The 22,855-nt window shown below is 41.5% G+C and overlaps 2 protein-coding genes across 8 annotated transcripts in view; both read left to right on the forward strand.

The window, feature by feature from the left end:
• The first annotated feature begins 4,393 nt into the window (after positions 1–4,393).
• si:ch211-245j22.3 (EF-hand domain-containing protein) lies at positions 4,394–7,864 on the forward strand. Its single transcript, XM_029695252.1, has 5 exons — positions 4,394–4,464; positions 5,862–5,994; positions 6,451–6,600; positions 6,942–7,047; positions 7,279–7,864. The coding sequence occupies exons 1-5, from the start codon at positions 4,394–4,396 to the stop codon at positions 7,404–7,406; spliced, it is 588 nt and encodes a 195-aa protein (XP_029551112.1). The 3' UTR covers positions 7,407–7,864.
• A 285-nt stretch (positions 7,865–8,149) lies between these two features.
• LOC115152179 (liprin-beta-1) overlaps positions 8,150–22,855 on the forward strand; it is an 84,659-nt gene continuing 69,953 nt past the window's right edge. For all 7 annotated transcript variants that reach the window (XM_029696755.1, XM_029696756.1, XM_029696757.1 and 4 more), the window contains exon 1: positions 8,150–8,302. The gene's annotated coding sequence lies outside the window, so the exon portion shown is untranslated. The remainder of the gene's footprint in view (positions 8,303–22,855) is intronic.

Genomic DNA, 22,855 nt, shown 5'->3' on the forward strand with positions numbered 1-22,855 from the left:
TTCCAGTGAACAACGGAGATTGCATGTCCTGTGTCCGGTGCGTGCTTTACACTCGTATATGGGTAGGACCAAGGATAATCCGTTTTTAGACCAGCCTTTGGTCTTTTTCTAATCCAGCTCAGTGTAGGGTGCTTTCTAAACAGCGTCTTTCTCATTGGTTTGTGGAGGCTCCCTGGCAAATGACAGCAAAGTACAAGGGTTGCCAAGCAGTGTGTGTGCTCACTCCACTTGGGGTGTGACGACTGCCTGTTCAGGCCAACAGGCTTCCTAGTTTTGTACCCTCTGAGCCTGCTTTGGGTGTGATTTTATGTAACAGTATGTTATACTGAGTGACCGACTGAAAGGGAACGTACAGTTATGAAGAAAACAACTGTTCCCTGAAGGACGGAACGAGGTATAACATATTTTGGCCCTTGCGCTGTCTGGGGATTTGGGCTCGCTGAAGAACGGTACTGAATTGAGGAAATGTATGCGAGCCTCTATTATAGCCAGGTAGTTGGGGCTTTCGAAAGCGGACTCAGCATCCATTTCCCCGATAGGCATTATTTCAGCTTTCTTCAGGTGAATATGATTAGTTGTTGACTCCCCAAAGTATTTTATACCTTGTTTCTTCCTTCAGGGAACAGTAGTTATATTCATAACTGGACATTCTGAAGAACACTGTTTCTTTCACTACACTTTTGCTTGAATACTGATGGGCTTATACTAGAGGGAGGAATCGATCCCACAAGGACCCCCACTGCCTGTGTGTGTCTGAAGTGCCATGTGACATTGTTGCACGGACAAAAAAACTGCCTCTGTTTATTTGATACCTCAATCAATCAATCAAATGTATTTATAAAGCCCTTTTTACATCAGCAGATGTCAAAAAGTGCTTATACGGAAACCCAGCCTAAAACCCCAAATTGCAAGCAATGCAGATGTAGAAGCACAGTGGCTAGGAAACACTCCCTAGAAAGGCAGGAACCTATGAAGAAACCTAGAGAGGAACCAGGCTCTGAGGGGTGGAGATTATAAGAGAACATGGCCGTTAAGGCCAGATTGTTCTTCAAGCTGTTCAAATGTTCATAGATGACCAGCAGGGTCAAATAATAATCACAGTGGTTGTAGAAGGTGCAACAGGTCAGTACCTCAGGAGTAAATGTCAGTTGGCTTTTCATAGCCGAGCATTCAGAGGTCGAGACAGCAGGTGCGGTAGAGAGAGAGCGAGAGCGAGAGAAAGAGAGAGAGAGAGTCAAAAACAGCAGGTCCGGGACAAGGTAGCATGTCCGGTGAACAAGTCATAGGCTCAGATATATTTATAAAGCCCTTTTTACATCATCCAATGTCACAAAGTACTATACAGAAACCCAACCTAAAACCCCAAACAGCAAGCAATGCAGGTGTAGATCACGTCAGTGACTAAATCCACCAGTGACGCACCCCTTCTAGGGATGACATGGAAGAGCACTAGTAAGCCAGTGACTCAGCCCCCGTAATACGGTAAGAGGCTGGGCTGGGTCGTCGCTCCAGTGCCTTGCCATTCACTTTCGCACCCCTGGGCCAGACTACACTCAATCATAGGACCTACTGAAGAGATGAGTCTTCAGTAAAGACTGAAAGGTCAAGACCGAGTCTGCATCTTTCACACAGATCGGCAAAGCCCTGCCCATATACGTATGTTTGCTTAGAAATTCTAGGGACAATAAGGAGGCTTGCGTCTTGAGACTGTAGCGTACGTGTAGGTATGTACGGCAGGACCAAATTGTAGAGATAGGTAGGAGCAAGTCCATGTAGTGCTTTGTAAGTTAGCAGTAAAACATTGAAATCAGTCCTAGCCTTAACAGGAAGCCAGTGTATAGAGGCTAGCACTGGAGTAATAAGATCACATTTTTTGGTTCTAGTCAAAATTCCAGCAGACATGTTTAGCACTAACTGATATTTATTTAGTGCTTTATCCGGGTAGCCAGAAAGTAGGGCATTGCAGTAGTCTAATCTAGAAGTGACAAAAGCATGGATTAATTTTTCTGCATAATTTTTTTGCCAAAAGTTTCTGATTTTTGCAATCAGAAGAGATCAGGGTCCAGAGTAACAAGAGGGTTCTTCACAGTTTTATTTGACACGAATGTACAACCATCAAGATTAATTGTCAAATCCAACAGCAGATTTCTTTGTTTCTTGGGACCTAGAACTAGCATCTCCGAGTTTAAAAGGAAAGAATTTGTCGCCATCCACTTCCTGAGACGTATATTACGTAAACTCACAAACCGTAAATCTCACCTCACTTCTCAACACATTGAATAGAAGGGCATTTTCCCTAACGACTGTTTATTGAATCATGGGATCAATCGGAGATGTCACACGATGTTGCCACTTGCACATCAAATCCAGCCAATCACGAGCATGATCAGAGATTATGGCACAGACAGTAGAGCCTTATTCAACACAGCTCATTCTCAACAAGCAAACAAACCGTGAGGTGTGAAAACATGTGCCATAAATACAGGTTGGTCCTAAGAAAGACAAAAGAGAACTGTTTTAGATTTAAAGATTCGTTTTTACTAAATTAATTGTACTGTTTTTGTGAATGCCCTGAATTGAGACTGTTAAAGTGTGAGTTTGTACAGTAGGCCTAAAGCCCACCTTATTGTTGTTGTGTGGTGGCATTGAGTGGAAGTGAAATACTCTTCTGTGCTTCGGTTCGAGTCAACCTCCATTGCTCCTGTCCCAGTTTAAAATATCAAATCTTATCCATGGTAGATTTTTAGATTTCATATTTTTATCCTTTCCTTTTCTGTCCTGCTCAGCTATCACATTGCATGCAGCTTTTGTATGCTTTTAGTTGTTTGTTTTTCAACTTTTTGGGGGGTAATGATCGGACTAAGGTGTTTTTTTGCCTTTAAGACAGACAGGTGTGTGTAAGTGTGTGAATAAGTAGCCTAACCATTAACCATAAAGTGTTATCTGTGAATTGATAAGACCACTGGTAGTCTAGCCACACATAAAAATGTATTTGGGATCGGTATCCCTTCCACGAGACGGGTGAGCTAACATATGCTAATCGAATTAGCCTGAGGTTGTAAGTAACAAGAACATTTCCCAGGACATAGACATATCTGATATTGGCAGAAAGCTTAAATTATTGTTCATCTAACTGCACTGTCCAATTTACAGTAGCGATTACAGTGAAAGAATACCATGCTATTGTTTGAGGAGAGTGCATCATTTTGAACATGGAAAGTTATTAATAAACATATTGGGCACATTTTGGCAGTCTTGATATAACATTTTAACAGAAATGCAGTGGTTCATTGAATCAGTCTAAAACTGTGCACATGCACTGCTGCCATCTAGTGGACACAATCTAAATTGCACCTGGGCTGGAATAATACATTATTGCCTTTCTCTTGCATTTCAAATATGATGGTACAAAAAAAATACAAAATAACGTTTTTTTTTTCTTTTACCAGATCTATTCTGTTATATTCTCCTATACTCCTTACACATTTCCACAAAGTGTGTCCTTTCAAATCGTACCATGAATATGCATATCCTTGCTTCAGGGCTTGAGCTACAGGCAGTTAGATTTGGGTATGTCATTTTAGGCAAAAATTGAGGGGAAAAGGGGCGTGTCCTTAAGAGGAATTAAGCAAGGCCATTTACAATAGCTGTGGGCTCTGAGAAGCGCTATTTGATAGGAAGGGAGGCTAGTCAGTAACACATTCACAGTGACACATTCATCTACAGCTTCACATTCACCCTTGTCTGTTTTTATATATATATATATATATATATATATCTGTTTTGTTTGTTTTATTGGTGGGCTTATTATGAGGCACTTAAATGTTCATGGCATTATTGCTGCTTCAACAGTTCTGGTTTGTAGCAGAGAAGACATCTCTCCAAGCTGTCTTGTGAAAAAGGTTTTTAATAAACATTAATTTCCTTTTACTACAGTTGTGTTTTGGTACACATGCACACGTGCACACTATATATGAAATCAATGTTGTTGTTGTTTCCTGTCTGTACAAATGTACTCTTTCAATCCATAGACTTACTTCGTCAACTTGCCTGTAAGGCTAAAAACTAGGTCACTCATCACTACAGCTGCTTTTTGGGTAATTACTTTTATCTCAACCTCACTCCTTCCCACTCCTCCTTTTTGCCTCTCTACTAGAGGGATTACATTTCCCTAATTTCTCAAATGTGATGATAGGGCACTGGTAAGTGTGATTAAGTGTGCCCAGGGTAAGCTGGGATAGTCCCGTATTCATAAAGCACCTCATGACGAATAAAATGACATAGACGGGAGGGACCTGATCCTAGATCAGCGCTACTACTCTAAGATGCTTTGTGAATACAGGCCCAGGTGTATATATAAAGTCGGCACTGTAGAGGATCCATTCTGTTGAGGATGGGACAAGCTGCCTCTCTACCCTGCAGGAGAGGAACCACCTATGTCACAGAGCTCTATGAGTGGTTAAGGTAAGACTTGTATCTCATTTGATCTACATTCAAAATATCAATTTGTGTTTTAAAGATCTTAATTGATTGTTATTGTAAAGACTTCTGAAGTTAAATATTGATTTTGTCTGGTTCATGAATGATGGCAATCAACTATAGACGGGTTGGTTGTTTAGCAAAAAAACTGACGCGTGCTCAACTACAGGGCAACACAGACACGGTTGGTTTAGATTGTTGACAACATGTAAACTATATTTTGTCTCCAATGTTTATTGAAAACATAAATAAATGTGCACAATGAGCACTTGTTGTCTCTCAAATACATTGTACAGTTGTTTATTTTAGCTAGCCAGCAAATGTTTTGCCATGTTAGCATAGACTTAATCAGTCAAAACAGCTAAAAACAAGACATGGTATCAAGAACAACATAAAACGAGCTACCTACGATTCTCCACATGGCAGCTTCTTGTCATTGTTGCTAGCTATCGGGCCATCCAGAATTACAACATCACACAGACTTCTGCCCCATTGAAGTGTTCGCATCGTTAATAGATAACCACTTAGAAAAGTGACCATAAAAACCAAAGCCCATTCAACTAAAGGCAAGAAAAGTAATCTACTGTATTACACATTGAACCTCATGTAGATTTAGAAATCCATTGAACAGTTTTAGGACAAAAGTATTTAAAATGATAAGTCTTCAGAAAATGACAGTGAAAATGCAAATTGTACACTTCTGTTAAAAGTCTCAAATAGCTACAATTGTTTGCAATTTTCCATCAATTTTTTGCTGGAAGGCTTAAATAGAAGTGTCCTGAAATGGCTTCCCACTGGGCACACACTGGTTGAATCAACGTTGTTTCTACGTCATTACAATGACATGAGTTTGAACCAACGTGAAATAGACGCTGAATTTATGTCTGTGCCCAGTGGGTTATCAGTGATAGTTTAGCCTAATTACCCTAACACTCACCTGCCAGGATGTAAAGAAGCTTTCAGCCATATTAAACCACTCCAGGTTATTAAAGAGCCACTGTTGAAGCTGTTTTTTTTGACTCAGCTGTCTAAGGCACTGCATCTCAGTGCAAGAGGCGTCACTATAGTACCTGGTTTGAATCCAGGCTGCATCACATCCGGCCGTGATTGGGAGTCCCATAGGGCGGCGCACAATTGTCCCAGCGTCGTCCGGGTTTGGCCGGGGTAGGCCATCATTATAAATAATAATTTGGGAACTGACTTGCCTAGTTAAATAAATAAATAATAATAAATGTAAATCCATTATTAACAATACAGCTGAATCTATATCATTTTACACTGTTGATTGATGAGATATACTTTTATAATTAAGAGGAGTAAATCTTTTCGTTTTAAAACACTTCTGTCTGTGTTGTTTCTTTGGTTGTGTTTATTTGTGATAGAACATTTATGAATGAGTGCCCTAGTGGACTGATCACTCTGCATGAGTTCCGGAGACACTTCTGTAAGGGTACTGTGGGCAATGAGTCAGCTGAGTATGCGGAGCAGATATTCCGCACCTTGGATAATAATGGGGTAGGCACCAAAAACAAACTTTTCTCATCTTTAAGTCTTTACATTTACATTTCTGATCTTTTAGTCCTTTCCGTCTTAAATCTGAAAAGCGTTAGCCATCCTTAAAACAGACTGCACATCAGCTCTGTATAGGTGTACTGTTATTGACATATTTCTTTCCAAAATCCTGGAAATAATTTACATTGTGTACCTGTGTAGTATCACGCTAACTATTCTATACCAACATTGTATTAATATGTTGCTAGTAAGTTAGAAATGTACTGCAAATCATTTCCTGGCAATTGCATAGTAGTGGAATTAAACATTATTTGGTTATTACACAAGTGGAATACATTTTACATTTTAGTCAGGATAGGGAACAGGCGTTACCACTCAGGCATAAGAGAAACTTAATGTAAAGTGTTACTGGAATGCTTAACACTGTGTGTGAAACTGAGGTTCTGTGGTTATCCACAGGATGGGGTTGTTGACTTCCGGGAGTATGTGAAAGCCATCAGTATGCTGATTGAAGGTACCCCAGTGGAGAAACTACGCTGGTCCTTTAAGCTCTACGATAAAGACAAAGATGGAGCCATATCACGCAGGGAGATGCTGGAGATCATGCAGGTAGGTCCTAACCATAGATATACGAAAAAATACATTATATTTCATTATGTGGTTCCAACTGGAAGGTGCAATGCTAGGACACAGTGAGAGGATGCAAATTGAACAATGTTACTGTTCTTTACCTTTACTCAAATAATCTTTGCTCAAGTTCAGATCACCTCTCAGGATAATTCATTACTGGAATTTGTGTGGCTGCTGTGGGAGCCTACTGGCACTGCATTGCACTGGCAGTGGCACTTGCCCTAGCTGCATTCATAGCAGACATAACTGTGCTTGTTGTTATTCACTAGATGGCGCTAGATGTCGAATTTCACAACAATGTGTATGGTCTCTGTTTACAGGCTGTGTACAAGATGAGCGTGGCAGCCTCACTCACCAAGCCTAACCCGCTTACAGCTGAGGAGTGCACCAACAGGATATTTGCAAGATTGGATAAAGACAACAATGGTGAGGACAGCACAGAAACCATTCCAAAACATACATAATCCTAATTTAAGGTTATAAAACCTATAGCATCCTCAGCTGGTTACCTATTGCTGCAGTTATTCTGCTTCTACTGTAATCATCCAGCCCTGCTTTGAACTCTATGTTCTGGGACTTGTGATTGTATCTTAGTCTTGTGAGTGTGCCGCCAATACAAGGCTGTAAACAACATTTTTATTATTCTATTCTGTTCAGCCATCATCAGCCTGAAGGAGTTCATCGATGGGGCCCTGGGTGATGAGTGGATAAGGGAGATGCTGGAGTGTGACCCCAACACTGTGAAGGTTGAGAGGCCCCCCAAGGGCCACATCTTGCTTGAGTAAGGACAGACAGAGAGGTGCTGTGGATCCAGAGTTTAATTTCGTTCTACCTTGGATGTCAGCTGATGAACTGAACTGGGCTGAGACAATATATGTAATCTAGCTATATTTGTAATGCTTCAACTGTTTCCAAAAGCCAAAACTGCATCAGTGTTTACATGGTGTTACAGGTCTTGAGCGCATTTCTATAGCCTACTCCCATTTCTGAACAAAATGCCATTCTATTAATTAGGTCTAAGATGTTTTTTTCTTACTTTGTGTAAGCGATACATATTTATTAGATTTTGTTTGCCGTTTTATTCTGTCCTCACACTATTTAAAAAAGCTGATGAGTGTTTTCTAGCTGACATTTCTTTCACATTATATAGTTTTACTCTGTCCTCTTGTATAACAACACTTATTTTAGCAGTGTCTGAGTCTGAGACATAATACTAGCCAAATAAAATGTGTGGGAAATGGCATCTTAGTTATCCCTTATATTTATGAGCAGAAAGAAGGACGATAAAACACTGAAACTTGTAAAGTAATGATGAAATACATTTACAGACAATTTCACTTAGGCTACTTCTGTGCCCTCTTCAGACGACATGGGAACATCTTGCTTTTCCAAAGTTGATTGGCAGGCACCTCCCAAACACGGAAAAGATCCCAGAGAAATGACTCTTCCCAAACCAATCCAATCCGGAGCGGGGCGGGATGTACATGCAATGACGTTTCCACTTTCCAACTTTCCACTCCGCTCCCATTTTCGACATGGCGTAGGGAAGAGGCAACGCAGCGGGCAGGCATTGGAGCGGGAAAACCGTGATCAGTTGATAAAGTAGAGGAATTTCTATGTTTTTATTTCAGTAGGTTGATATACATTTGCAAGTTGTAACAAAGAGTCAAGCAAAGTTTAGGTAAGTGCGATATTTATGCAGTTTTGTATCCATCTAACTCTGTCTTATTGCGTAGCGTCTGCTGTGATTCAACGCAGAAGTTGGCAACAACGTTGATAGACCTTGTAATGTTACTTTTATCCAGCTCATTCTAATCTTTGCCATTTTAATCATGACATTGTTGCAATATTATCTTTGCACGTTGATTTATTTGCCAGGGAACCTGTCTAAATCATTTTCGAGTAATTGCTTCTACAGTTATTTGCCTTCAGACAGCATTTATTTTGATCCAGTGAATGCATTTAGCCTACGTCAAAGGAGTTTGTTCCAGTGAAAAGTTATAATAATTAAAACCTAAGATACAATGTAGTCAGCAACGTGGCTTGTCCCTACATTGTATTTGTTAGGTTTGAAGTATTATAACATTTCACTACAAACAGCTTTGAGATGCTGTCTAACACTTGCTGCCATTCATCAATAGCATGTTAACGATTTCGCAACACAGACAGCAGTGTTTTTACAGATTGCCACGAATCACCCAGATTCAGCTTGATAAATAGTTTTCTCTAACCTTACAGGGAGAGTTTACAGACCTAGACACTGAATCTCAGCTGTAACGAATGCTTTTCGTGGTTTGTTTTGGTTGATTGCTCCAATCCAGACAGTAGTCAAGTCAACTGTGATATTGACATTTTCTATTCTATTCTGTTATATTTTTTTTAACATCTGTTAGTTAATATTTCTGCATTGGCTTTTCAGGGAGAGAATGCATCTCTAAAGGAGGCTACTGCAGCTAATAGCCAACTAGTCAAAGACAACACATTTTGTTGTTGTCACTCACAGATGTTGGGCAAATTGAGGTAATGATTAGTTTGCCCCTTGTTCAGAGCACTGGTCTCCTCCTGTCTTTTTCCACAGATGTTTAACCCTGGTTCAAAAGTCAGGGAACCCCTTGAGCCCTTCTTGTCAGAGCTTGTTCTCCTCTACACTGCACAATAGCAAATAGAAGTCGATGGTAAAATCAATCAGTTCAATGGCGTCATTGGTATGTTCTCTTCTTATCAGGAATAGGTTACTTGGCTTTTGAGTTTGACCTGTTCTAGAGAGGGCCAAATTGGAATGCTATTTTTATTCCAAACTTGAACAACTGCTGAGTAATATTAAAATAATGTCATTCATGCTACCTAAAAGAGTAGCTATAAGTCCTCCAACCAACTGAACAAGGCATGCATGTGGCGAAACATAGACACTTCAGAACTCTGTTAAAAAAACGTATTCAGATGCTTGTCATCACATTCAAACTATTTATTTTAGCTCACAGCTGCCTCTGATTTTCTCTGAAACTTCATATTTTTTTGTTGTAGCTCTTGTCCTGCACCATGTGCACATAAAAAATGCCATAGAAATGCAGTATTTTTACAGTAAACTAAGCTATATATAGACATAGGGGAAGGCCCCTTTGGTCTTTAGCTTTTAACCATTCATATAGTTGTGTGGGGTATAAAATGTGATATATTTTGCCCCCTCACCCAGACCAGGTTTGAAATAGCTGGGAGTTTATTTCAGATCAGCCAGCGTCCTAGAGGCTGCCTGCCCTGGATGTCTCAAATGCATCTGCTGCCTGTGGAGAATAGGAATGCCATGATCACATGCAGGTGGGAATAACTCTGGACAGCTCTGAACTTGAGGACATCACATCACAGGTGTAAATAGCAACTTGTTGCCATACTGGCACGTACATTGACATATATAAATGGGGCATTTACAATAGAGAAATATACTAAAGAAAATCACATGTTGATTGATTGGGGAACCAAGTGTACAGTAAAGACACAGCTAGACCACAGCTAATACTGCATACTAAAATAAGGTGCTGAATAGCAAGAGCATGGCATGAAGTGAAAAAAACAACTTTTCTGATAGTCAAGATCCAGGTAACCTTTAGTGCGCTGTCAAGTAATATCGTGATTAACTTCTCTGTCATTCATCCTCAGTACAGCAGTCTGTCTTTGCTATTTCCTGTGCTGGGGAGTATGTTCCTTTGAGCTAAGAGGAGAAGATCATAGGGTAAGAAAGCTAGGCTCAGCGTGGGCCAAGCAGACTCAGTTCTCTGTTGTAAATGGGGCATAACCCATGAGGTTGAAAAGGGGTTTAGTCAAGGCATATGACTCAAGAAATGAAATCCTATGAGGAAAAGTCAAGCGTGTCTATGAGGAACGTCTTTGGTGGATCAGATGTTTATGATTGAGTATCGTTAGATTTTCTATTATTTTACCATTGACAGGATAAACAGTACTCTCCCTCCCTCCCTCCCTGGCTGTCTGGCAGAATACTGCGCTGCACGCATGGGGATCGGTGCCAAGATCGTAAATTCCTCTCTCCCATGCGGAGCTCTTTATTGCCAGAGAAACAACACATAGCAATGCATTTCAGCTTAGTCTCTTGGGATTCAGAGCCAGCTCCCAGAGTTGCATGGCTGCCATTAATGCTTATTTTCTTCCCAGACGAGTGGCCCTCAGGCTGGTGTTTTTCTGAAGCATGTGCCAAGAGAGGGTTTTCTCTCTGTTAGTCAGGCAGGCAGAGTTCAGCATAGGACGGGTTTGTATGCTGTGCTCATCAGGGGAAAACGTTTTAAAACGCTTCGCAACTGAAATGAAAATGAGCGTTTCTTATTGTCCAGGTTGTCCCTTCTTGTTTTAGTCCATTTTCTTCCTTTTGGTGCCGAATGAATATGACCCAGGATGAGCTTGGTGCTCTGTGGTGTGCAGAGGATGGGTTGTGATGCTTTCTCAGCCTAAAGGGCCCAAAGCTGCTGGATCTGAAAAGCCATTAGTGAGAGGATTACATGCCTGAAGTTGCTTCTTGAGTACAATAGTGTTTGTGAGTGACTGTTGAGCAATGTTTTTACTCAGTACAGTAGGTCTGAAAAGCATATTCAATCAGACAACTGCCATTACTGTGCAGTGTTGTGGCTTGGTATTGTCATTGTGATTTCTTTGCCTCCCTACAGTCTTTCTGTGTTTGACAGTTCAAACCCCCTTCAGCATCAACAACAGCTGATCGTGTGTCTTGCACTTAGTAGTTATGGAACACACTAGGTGTTTCTCAATATGCATGCTACCGTGCACCACACTCTCATGCTCCTAGTGCATTCTCCGAGGATGTTCTCTTGAGTACGTTCATGTGGAGAACGCATAAAACATTACATTTGAGAAGCACTCGCACTCCTCCTACTGTATTACCTCACTCTGCTCCTCCCCATTCACTGGGTCGCTAGATAGCAATTCTTTGTAGCTAGCCAGCCAGCCCTATTGACTTGCTATGGACTTACCCATTCACTGAACATTCTTCCAGCCAGGACAATGGCAACAATAGTCAAAATAAGGTATACACAAAGCAAATGTTTTACTTCACAACTATCAGCTAGCTATATGTGAATCGTAATAAAGTAGCTAACCAGATAGTTTAACAGGAAAAAATGACCTAAAACTAATGTTATGCAAGGTAGATGTCAATTCTTTGTGGGTAGTTAGCCACAAATAATTGTTAGTTAGCTATCTGGCCAGCTAATAGTAGTAGCTAGCCAGTTAGCCCTATTGACTTACTATGGGCTTGCGATCTACGCACACTACGGTGGGTATTGTAGGCAGGTAAAGATGTCAAAATTTGTCTGTCTCGCTTAAGCTCAAATAATGTCTGCCATTGATTTCAAGAAATGTTGCGTAAATCTTTGTGGTTGGGTCATATTTCTGGGCATACTTTCAGTTGAAGCTTGCATTGATGCGTGCTTCAAAATATGTACACACTGAGTACGCATTCGAGAAGTGCCCGCCGTGTGCCGTTTCGCATACTTTCATTTGGACCCTCCCGTGCTCCACTTTGCGTGTTTGGAGAATGGTAGTATGCATTTTGAGAAACACCTGCTGATTCTTGATATGGTTGGCTACTGAACTCATCTTTTCAGACATCCTTTTGAACGTTCCGGTTTGATATAAAGATGCGTTACCTCAATACCTTACAGAGGCCTAGACGACTTTAAAAGGATTTCAAATAGTATTTGAACCCATGTCTTGTAAAGGCCGGCTGCAGACAGTTGTTAATGAGCGATGAGTGGAACATAGCTGCAGAGTAAGCATTACCGCCATTTAAGCACGCTTTGTTAGGAAGTCTTGTCGAATTTGTAGAGCTGTTGCGTACACAGCACTAACACATTGAATGCATAGAGGCCTTGGAGGATGATTTAATGTCAGAACCGCTCAGATGAAAGTGTTCAGACATGATTCCTGAACTTGTGAACTTAAAGTGGATGACAAGTGGGCAGCAGGCTTCAGAGCAGTGAGCACATCTGGTGTGGAGATGCCTGTCTGTTTGAAGTGTTTGGCAGGTGTCAGCTAGGCAGGCCACTTTGTCTTCAGGGATGTGCTGAAATAGGGGTTTTGAGTTGGGCTACATCACAGATGGTCTTTGACTTTGATTGAATAGCATCATGAGACATTGTAAACAAATTGCTCCCGCAGAAAGGATGCAGGACATGTGCAGTCTTAACTGTGGATTGTTACGGATGTTGGTTCTGTTATGTTGTGGCTAATTAGTTCTTAGCCTTACTGTTAATTGTCCTGATTCTAGTTTTTCCATGGTTCCTCCAATGCACAGTGAGAGCACTGCTATCACTAATAGCATATTTGCCTCAACCTTTCATGGTCTTTCTGGATTGTGCTGAGTCGAGTGCAGTCTACCATCTAATTTTGTTTGTCTGACATGTGAAGAGACAAAATAAAAGCAGACTTGTGGACAAATTCCACCTTGAGACAAGTCAAGTTAATTCTCCACTTGCTCTCTGTGATCTCTGAAGCTTTGAATGTCTGCAGCTTAGGCTACATCAGTGAAGATGCAACTTCTTACAAATAAACAGGACTGACTTTTGTTTTATGCTTTATGGACAGTTTGTGTCTCTGATGTTGTCTTTGGCTCTGTGATATGATTTAGTCCTATTTTTGGCCACCTGAGTTTTGGATTATTGTTTTTGAAATTACTTCAACCATGGGCCTAATACAAATCCAAACTATTTAGAAATGCGTATGCTTCTGAAAGTTAATCATTTTAGAGTTGCCAGAAACTCTGGAATTACATTTCAGGGGGAGATTAAAGGGTTTTAGGCTCTAGGAAGTATTTAAAGTCATTCAAAGGATTTCTGTCAAACTTGCTGATTAGCCCCAAATTACAGTGGCTTCAGAATTATTCACACCCCTTGACATTTATCACATTTTGTAAGAGCCTGAATTTAAAATTGATTAAATTGAGATTTTCTGTCACTGACCTACACACAATACCCCATCCATATCAAAGTGGAATTATGTTTAGATTTTTTAAAATTTTATTAAAAACTGAACTCTTGCATCAATAAGTATTCAACCACTTTATGGCAAGCCTACAGTGCATTCGGAAAGTATTCACCTTTGGCAGTGATTACAGCCGCAAGTCTTTTTGGGTATGGTGCTACAAACTTGGCACACCTTGTCCCGAAGCCACTCATGCGTTGTCTTGGCTGTGTGCTTAGGGTCGTTGTCCTATTGGAAGGTGAGCCTTCGCCGCCAGTCTGAGAACCTGCTCCAGAACACTCAGGACTTCATCAAGGATCTCTCTTTACTTTCCCTCGATCCTGACTAGTCTCCCAGTCACTGCCGCTGAAACATCCCCACAGCATGATGCTGCCACCACCATGCTGCACCGAAGGGATGACGGCAGTTTTCCTCCAGACGTAATGCTTGGCATTCAGGCTAAAGAGTTCAATCTGGGTTTCATAAGGCCAGAGAATCTTGTTTCTCATGGTCTGAGAGTCCTTTAGGTGCCTTGTGGCAAACTCCAAGCGGGCTGTCATGTGCCTTTTACTGAGGAGTGGCTTCAGTCTGGCCACTCAACCATTAAGGCCTGATTGGTGGAGTCCTGCGGAGATGGTTGTCCTTCTGGAAGGTTCTGTCATCTCCACAGAGGAACTCTGGAGATCTGTCAGAGTGAACATCGGGTTTTTGGTCACCTCCCCGACCAAGGCTGTTCTCCCCCGAATGGTCAGTTTGGCCAGGAGGCCAGCTCTAGGAAGAGTCTAGGTGGTTCCAAACTACTTCAATTTAAGAATGAAGGAGGGCACTGTTCTTGGGGACCTTTGATGCTGCAGACATTGTTTGGTACCCTTCCCTAGATCTGTGCCTTGACACAATCTAGTCTCGGAGGTCTACGGACAATTCTTTCGATTTCATGGCTTGGTTTTTGCTCTGACATGCACGGTCAGCTGTGGGACCTTGTTGTTGTTGTTATTATTATTATTATTCTACTACTATGTAGAAAATAGTAAAAAATAATAATAAACCTTGAAATGAATAGGTGTGTCCAAACTTTTGACTGGTACTGTGTATATTTGACTACTAGCCTGAAACTATTGGATTGGTTGCCTTCAACTAATGGCAGGTTTGTATCTGCAACTGCATGTGTAAGATCACCCACAATACCCTATACTATTCCAGTCTATCAGTCATATTGGATCTACACAATACATTTCCATTCTCCTGAATGTCCATTGCCCCAGGTGTACAAAATCAAGTCAAATCAATTAACACGTTTTATTTTGTACATACAGTTGAAGTCGAAAGTTTACATACACTTAGGTTGGAGTCATTAACTTGTTTTTCAACCACTCCACAAATTTCTTGTTAACAAACTGTGGTTTTGGCAAGTCGGTTAGGACATCTACTTTGTGCATGACACAAGTAATTTTTCCAACAATTGTTTACAGACAGACTATTTCACTTATAATTCACTGTATCACAATTCCAGTGGGTCAGAGGTTTACATGCACTAAGTTGACTGTCTTTAAACAGCTTGGAAAATGTCATGGCTTTAGAAGCTTCTGATAGGCTAATTGACATCATTTGAGTCAATTGGAGGTGTACCTGTGGATGTATTTCAAAGCCTACCTTCAAACTCAGTGCCTCTGCTTGACATCATGGGAAAATCAAAAGAAATCAGCCAAGACCTCAGAAAAAAAATTGTAGACCTCCACAAGTCTGGTTCATTCTTGGGAGCAATTTCCAAACGCCTGAAGGTACCACGTTCATCTGTACAAACAATACTACGCAAGTGTAAACACCATTGGACCATGCAGCCGCCATACCACTCAGGAAGGAGACGCGTTCTGTCTCCTAGAGATGAACGTACTTTGGTGCGAAAAGTGCAAATCAATCCCAGAACGACAGCAAAGGACCTTGTGAAGATGCTGGAGGAAACAGCTGCAAAAGTATCTATATCCACAGTAAAACGAGTCCTATATCGACATAACCTGAAAGGCCGCTCAGCAAGGAAGAAGCCACTGCTCCAAAACTGGCATATAAAAGCCAGACTACGTTTTGCAACTGCACATGGCAACAAAGATCGTACTTTTTGGAGAAATGTTCTCTGGTCTGATGACACAAAAATAGAACTGTTTGGCCATAATGACCATTTATGTTTGGAGGAAAAAGGGGGAGGCTTGCAAGCCAAAGAACACCATCACAACAGTTAAGCATGGGGGTGGCAGCATCATGTTGTGGGGGTGCTTTGCTGCAGGAGGGACTGGTGCACTTCACAAAATAGATGGCATCATGAGGAAAGAAAATGATGTGGATATATTGAAGCAACATCTCAAGACATCAGCTTGGAAGTTAAAGCTTGGTCGCAAATGGGTCTTCTAAATGGACAATGACCCCCAAGCGTACTTCCAAAGTTGTTGCAAAATGGCCTGACAACAAAGTCAAAGTATTGGAGTGGCCATCACAAGGCCCTGACCTCAATTCTATAGAAGATTTGTGGGCAGAACTGAAAAAGTGTGTGTGAGCAAGGAGGCCTACAAACCTGACTCAGTTACACCAGCTCTGTCAGGAGGAATGGGCCAAAATTCACCCAACTTATTGTGGGAAGCTTGTGGAAGGCTACCCGGAACATTTGACCCAAGTTAAACAATAATTCTCTCTAATAATATTCTTACATTTCACATTCTTAAAATAAAGTTGTGATCCTAACTGACCTACAACAGGGAATTTTTACTAGGATTAATTGTCAGGAATTGTGAAACTGAGTTTAAATGTATTTGGCTACGGTGTATGTACACTTCCGACTCCAACTGTAATTATAAATAAGTTGACGCTCAACTACTGCATGACTCTTTCAACATGCCACTGAAAAGGTTGAAAGTTGCAATTAATTTTATTACACCTGACAATACTGCAGAGTCATTTAAAGCCATTTGCAAATAATAAGTTGGATGCTTTACAAAAACAACTTTGGATATCCGTCTGAGGGTAAGTGTTCTTGTTTCAAAGACATACTGTACCATCTTTGAAGGGATAGTTTATTAATAATACAAACTAACATGATATTCCACCAACCTCGGCTGTAATTGATTCAAGAAGGCAGTTTTGTGATATTTAGTTTCTTTTCGACACTTAGACATTTTTTTTTGTTACTGTTAGCATTCTCAGTAAAACTTAACATTAATCTGTTCTTGTGCATGTTACAATACTTTGCTAATTGTATTTTAATACCATAGTAATGAGCTGAGAGTTGTTACTACTGTACATGAGTAATAGTGACTTTTTTATACCACTTATGTAATAACTCCATTATACAATTATAAAGCAATTTCCGACATCTTATGTAACAACAATGTTGAAATTGTAATAATCACCAAGTTACAACACCTGTAAGAACTAGATGTCAAGTGTTACTGTATTTCCTGATGTCTCACTCATGAAAATATATTAGTTAGTAATTTGGAAGCTGCCTAAGTGGTCTACTCTAATGTTGAGGTGATTCCATGTCCCTCATGTATTTAATTCTAGGCTATTGGCTATATTAAGATTTATATCTAAGGGCCCTCCAAACCATGTGCTTATGATCATATATTTAGACTAATTTAATTGACTTGTTTTTGGTTTTCCATCAAATATTTGGCGGCCGTCAAATACATATTTGTTCGATTTCAAATAACTTGCATATATTCAAATACCTTCAAATATTATTTATTTTTCGAGACTTGTATTTGAATATTAAAGAAAAAAAGTTGCCTTTTAGTTGAAACTCTATATAAACTATATTTGACTACCTCAAGTGTTTGAAAAGTTTGTATTTTTCAAATAAACTACAACTTTTTTCTGCCCAGGTCTGGTGCCAAGTAGTCGGACGAGTATCGTAACGGATATGAGCAATTGTCCTGATACGATTATGATCAGAGTATTTCTTTTATTATCCTTGATCAGGAACGCCTCTGGGTGACGGCAAACTTGTCTGCCCACTGCAAATTGAGGACACCGACACACACACCCCTCTGCGCGCTGTTAGTAATCTGCAGCTTGTTTAAATCTATAAACATGCAGGGAGAATATTTTGCCAACCTCCTATTTAGGCATATTAAAACACTTCAGTGTTTTACGATCACGAGTATCATCCGATCCAACTATCAACTGTCATTACGGATACAATTACGAATATGAGTATGGCCAGGTCGACACACCCCTAGTAAGGCAACAGCCGGCAAAGGAAAGCTCTCGGGAGTGTGTGACTCAGGAGTGGAATTTCACAGGCTCTGGAGAACACTGCACTGTGTGAGTGGGTCAGTGGGATGATTGAAGTGGACACTGCGCTGTGTGAGTGGGTCAGTGGGTTGATTGAAGTGGACACTGCACAGTGTGTGTGGGTCAGTGAGATGATTGAAGTGGGCACTGCACTGTGTCAGTGGGATGACTGAAGTGGGCAGGACCACATCGACTCAAATCGTAAAACAGTGTCCTAACATGCTGGACAGTTGAACTGATGGACTGATTCATTTTGAATGTAATTTTGACATAGGAAAGGCCTGTATTGTTACTTGCCTTGTTGATTGTCAGTGCTGATATCGTGTGTGTGTGTGTGTGGCCTTTTGATCGGGAAGCTAGACTGAAAGAATGGCCCTGCTGTGCTTTTTTGGCATTTGTCCAATCTACGGCCCAGAAGATGTTTCCTCACTGGTCTCCAAAACAAAGTGTCCAGTGTCCATAGCGGCAGCTCACTCAGTGTCAATAAGTAGGGTAAATGTCTTAGTTCTTATTCTAAATGTATCCAATGACCCACACCTGACAGGGTTAACCAGTGAACACAGGAAGGGCTGAACTTTGGCCAACATTTCACCCCAAGCACAACAAGGAAATCATATTTCTCATTTGGATGTGAATATGAACCCTACCTACTGCCTGTATTAAAACAACTGTGTCAGTGTTTGAATAGAAGCAACCACTATAAGAGTGGGGAGAAAAGAAAAGGGGCTACTTGTGATGCTGCCTCACATTTACAATTTTTGTTAAATCCTCCTTATGTGAGGGTCTTGCTCCAGCCAAAACGGTGTGTGAGTTTTCGTTTTCTTTTTTATTAATAATGAGTCTTAAACATGTGCACCTGTGGGGAAAAAAAACCCTCCCTATTACTGATTGTTGTGCAGTCTAATTCAACCTGGAGTACTTCTCACAACACTACATGTCTTCTCTTCCTTGCCAAACCCTCTAACAGCTAAATGTATAATAAAATAGGTGGAAAATGTGTTATTTGAGGGTGTTTTCTCCTTTCATCCACTGAAGAATTTCCATCCCATTGCCTCTGTGCAGGCTGGGCGTAATTCCTGGGTGGATAGCTTATGAAATGACAGGCTTGTCAACAGAGCTGCTCATTGAGGTGTACAGTAGGGAGCTGCTGCGTTGCCGCTGAGGCTTTGGGTTAAGACTGCTCTGGATTTGCTACATTGCTGCTGAAAAGTTGTTTAAAAGTTTGCTACTGAATCAAAATATTTCAGGCTATTTGTTTTTACCAACAGAGGAACATTGCCGATGCACATCTTCAAAACCTCACCATGATTCTGGTCCAGTAAAGCGTACACTTACAGCGCCTTCAAAGTATTCAGACCTCTTGACTTTTTCCACATTTTGTTAGGTTACAGCCTTATTCTTGAATTGATTAAATAGTTTTTTTCCCCCATTAATGTACAGACAATACCCCATAATGACAAAGCAAAAACAGGTTTTTAAATGTTTTTTGCTCATTTATAAAAAAAAATTAACTGAAATATGACATTTACATAAGTATTCAGACCCTTTACTCAGTACATTATTGAAGCACCTTTGGCAGCGATTACAGACTTGAGTCTTCTTTGGTATGACCCTACAAGCTTGGCACACCTGTATTTGGGGGGTTTCTCCCATTCTGCAGATCCTCTCAAGCTATGTCAGGTTGGATGGGGAGCGTTGCTGCACAGCTATTTCCAGGTCTCTCCAGAAATGTTCAATCAGGTTCAAGTCCGAGCTCTGGCTGGACCACTCAAGGACATTCAGAGACTTGTCCCGAAGCCACTTCTGCGTTGTCTTGGCTGTGTGCTTAGGGTCGTTGTCCTGTTGGAAGGTGAACCTTTGCCCCAGTCTGAGGTCCTGAGTACTCTGGAGCATGTTTACATCAAGGATCTCGCTGTACTTTGTTCCATTCATTTTTGCCTCAATCCTGACTAGTCTCCCTGCAGCTGAAAAATATCCCCATAACATGATGCTGCCATCACCATGCTTCACCATAGGGATGGTGCCAGGTTTCCTCCAGACGTGACGCTTGGCATTCAGGCCAAAGAGTTCAATCTTGGTTTCATCAGACCAGAGAATCTTGTTTTTAATGGTCCGAGTCTTTAGGTGCCTTTTGGCAAAATCCAAGCGGACTATCATGTTTCTTTTACTGAGGAGTGGCTTCCTTCTTGTCACCACCATAAAGGCCTGGTTTGGTGGAGTGCTGCAGAAATGGTTGCCCTTCTGGAAGGTTATTCCATCTCCACAGAGGAACTTTGGAGATCTGTCAGTGACCATCAGGTTCTTGGTCACCTCATTGACCAAGACCCTTCTCTGATTGCTCAGTTTGGCCGGGCGGCCAGCTCTAGGAACAGTCTTGGTGGTTCCAAACTTCTTACATTTAAGAACGATGGAGGCCACTGTGTTCTTGGGGACCTTCAATGCTGCAGAAAGGTTTTGATACCCTTCCCCAGATCTGTGCCTTGACACAATCCTGTCTCGGCGCTCTACGGACAATTCATTCGACCTCATTGCTTGGTTTTTGTTCTAACAATTTCTAATTCACTGCAATCATGAATGTATCAATTGTAGTGCTGAGCGATTGGTGCTTTTTGAAGTCGGTTCGGTTTCGATTAGATTTTTACAAAATAATCAATTTTTCTGTCCCTGTCAATCATGCATTCTTCTCTCTCCGTGTCTGCCCCATACAGACTAGACAAGTAGGCATGCAATGGATTATGGTTATTGTACTTAATTACCATGTTTTCTGCGCTAAACAATGTAGAATATTGGCTGGTTGGAAACTACAACCCCCTTCACATTGCACATTTCGGGCTTGATCTGATTTATCTCTAGAGAAACTGCATATTGAGATCACAGAAAAAAACAGAAGGAAATGTAATTCAAATAATTGAACCGACGTTGGTCAGTTTTAAAAAATGACCACAATTTTGGTTAATCGCTCAGCGCTAATCAATTGTCATTTCCTTCTTTTGTCCATTTTACTTGACGTTGTTTTTCTGCCCTTGTATACGCTCAGCGCCACTGTATTACTCTTGGGACACTGTAATGTCCATGGAGAATGAGAGCACCACCTCCCAGCTGCCCACTGCACTGAGGCTAGGAAACACTGTCACTACCGATAAATCCACAGTAATTGAGAATTTCTATAAGCATTTTTCTACGGCAGGCCATGCTTTCCACCTGGCTACCCCTACCCCGGTCAACAGCCCTGCACCCCCCACAGCAACTTGCCCAAACCTCCCCCACTTCTCTTTCACCTAAATCCAGATAGCTGATGGTCTGAAAGAGCTGCAAAATCTGGACCCCTACAAATCAGCCGGGCTAGACAATCTGGACCCTCTCTTTATAAAATTATCTGCTGAAATTGTTGCAACCCCTATTACTAGCCTGTTCAACCTCTTTCGTATCGTCTGAGATTCCCATAGATTAGAAAGCTGCTGCGGTCATCCCCCTCTTCAAAGGGGAGACACTCTAGACCCAAACTGCTACAGACCTATATCTATTCTACCCTGCCTTTCTAAGGTCTTTGAAAGCCAAGTTAATAAACAGATTACCGACCATTTCGAATCTCACCGTACCTTCTCCGCTATGCAATCTGGTTTCCAAGCTGGTCATGGGTGCACCTCAGCCACGCTCAAGGTTCTAAATGATATCATAACCGCCATCGATAAGAGACGTTACTGTGCAGCTGTATTCATTGACCTGGCTAAAGCTTTCGACTCTGTCAAACACAACATTCTTATTGGCAGACTCAACAGTCTTGGTTTCTCAAATGATTGCCTCGCTTGGTTCACCAACAACTTCTCCGATAGAGTTCAGTATGTCAAATCGGAGGGCCTGTTGTCCGGACCTCTGGCAGTCTCTATGGGGGTGCCACAGGGTTCAATTCTCGGGCCGACTCTTCTCTGTATACATCAGTGATGTCGCTTTCGCTGCTGGTGATTCTTTGATCCACCTCTATGCAGACGACACCATTCTGTATACCTCTGGCCCTTCTTCGGACACTGTGTGAACTAACCTCCAGATGAGCTTCAATGCCAAACAACTCTCCGTCCGTGCCCTCCAACTGCTCTGAAATGCAAGTAAAACTAAATGCAAGCTCTTCAACCGTTCGCTGCCTGCACCTGCCCACCCATCCAGCATCACTACTCTGGACGGCTCTGACTTAGAATATGTGGACAACTACAAATACCTAGGTGTCTGGTTAGACTGTAAACTTCCCTTCCAGACTCACTTTAAACATCTCCAATCCAAAATGAAATCTAGAATCGGCTTCCTATTTCGCAACAAAGCATCTTTCACTCATGCTGCCAAACATAGCCTCGTATAACTGACCATCCTACCGGTCCTCGACTTTGGCGATGTCATTTACAAAATAGCCTCCAACACTCTACTCAGCAAATTGCCATCCGTTTTGTCACCAAAGCCCCATATACTACCCACCACTGCGACCTGTATGCTCTAGTTGGCTGGCCCTCGCTTCATATTCGTCGCCAAACCCACTGGCTCCAGGTCATCTACAAGTCTCTGCTAGGTAAAGCCCCGCCTTATCGCAGCTCACTGGTCACCATAGCAGCACCCACCCGTAGCACGCGCTCCTGCAGGTATATCTCACTGGTCACCCCCAAAGCCAATTCCTCCTTTGGCCGCCTTTCTTTCCAGTTCTCTGCTGCCAATGACTGGAACGAACTGCAAAGCACCAGCTGTCAGAGCAGCTCACAGATCACTGCACCTGTACATAGCTCATCTGTAAATAGCCCATCCGATCTACCTCATCCCCATACTGTATTTTTTTTTTATCTTGCTCCTTTGCACCCCAGTATCTCTACTTGCACATTCATCTTCTGCACACCCTACCATTCCAGTGTTTAATTGCTATATTGTAATTACTTCGCCACCATGGCCTATTTATTGCCTTTCCTCTCTTATCCTACCTCATTTGCACATGCTGTAT

The sequence above is a fragment of the Salmo trutta genome, chromosome 17 (genome assembly GCF_901001165.1).
Source record: "Salmo trutta chromosome 17, fSalTru1.1, whole genome shotgun sequence".
Taxonomy (NCBI): Eukaryota; Metazoa; Chordata; class Actinopteri; order Salmoniformes; family Salmonidae; genus Salmo; species Salmo trutta.

Excerpts from the sequence above, each read along its gene's own strand:
- si:ch211-245j22.3 (XM_029695252.1), top strand. The coding sequence starts at position 4,394 with ATGGGACAAGCTGCCTCTCTACCCTGCAGGAGAGGAACCACCTATGTC. Across the intron at positions 4,465-5,861 it reads GAGCTCTATGAGTGGTTAAG|AACATTTATGAATGAGTGCC; the intron begins GTAAGACTTGTA and ends TATTTGTGATAG. Across the intron at positions 7,048-7,278 it reads ATTGGATAAAGACAACAATG|CCATCATCAGCCTGAAGGAG; the intron begins GTGAGGACAGCA and ends TATTCTGTTCAG.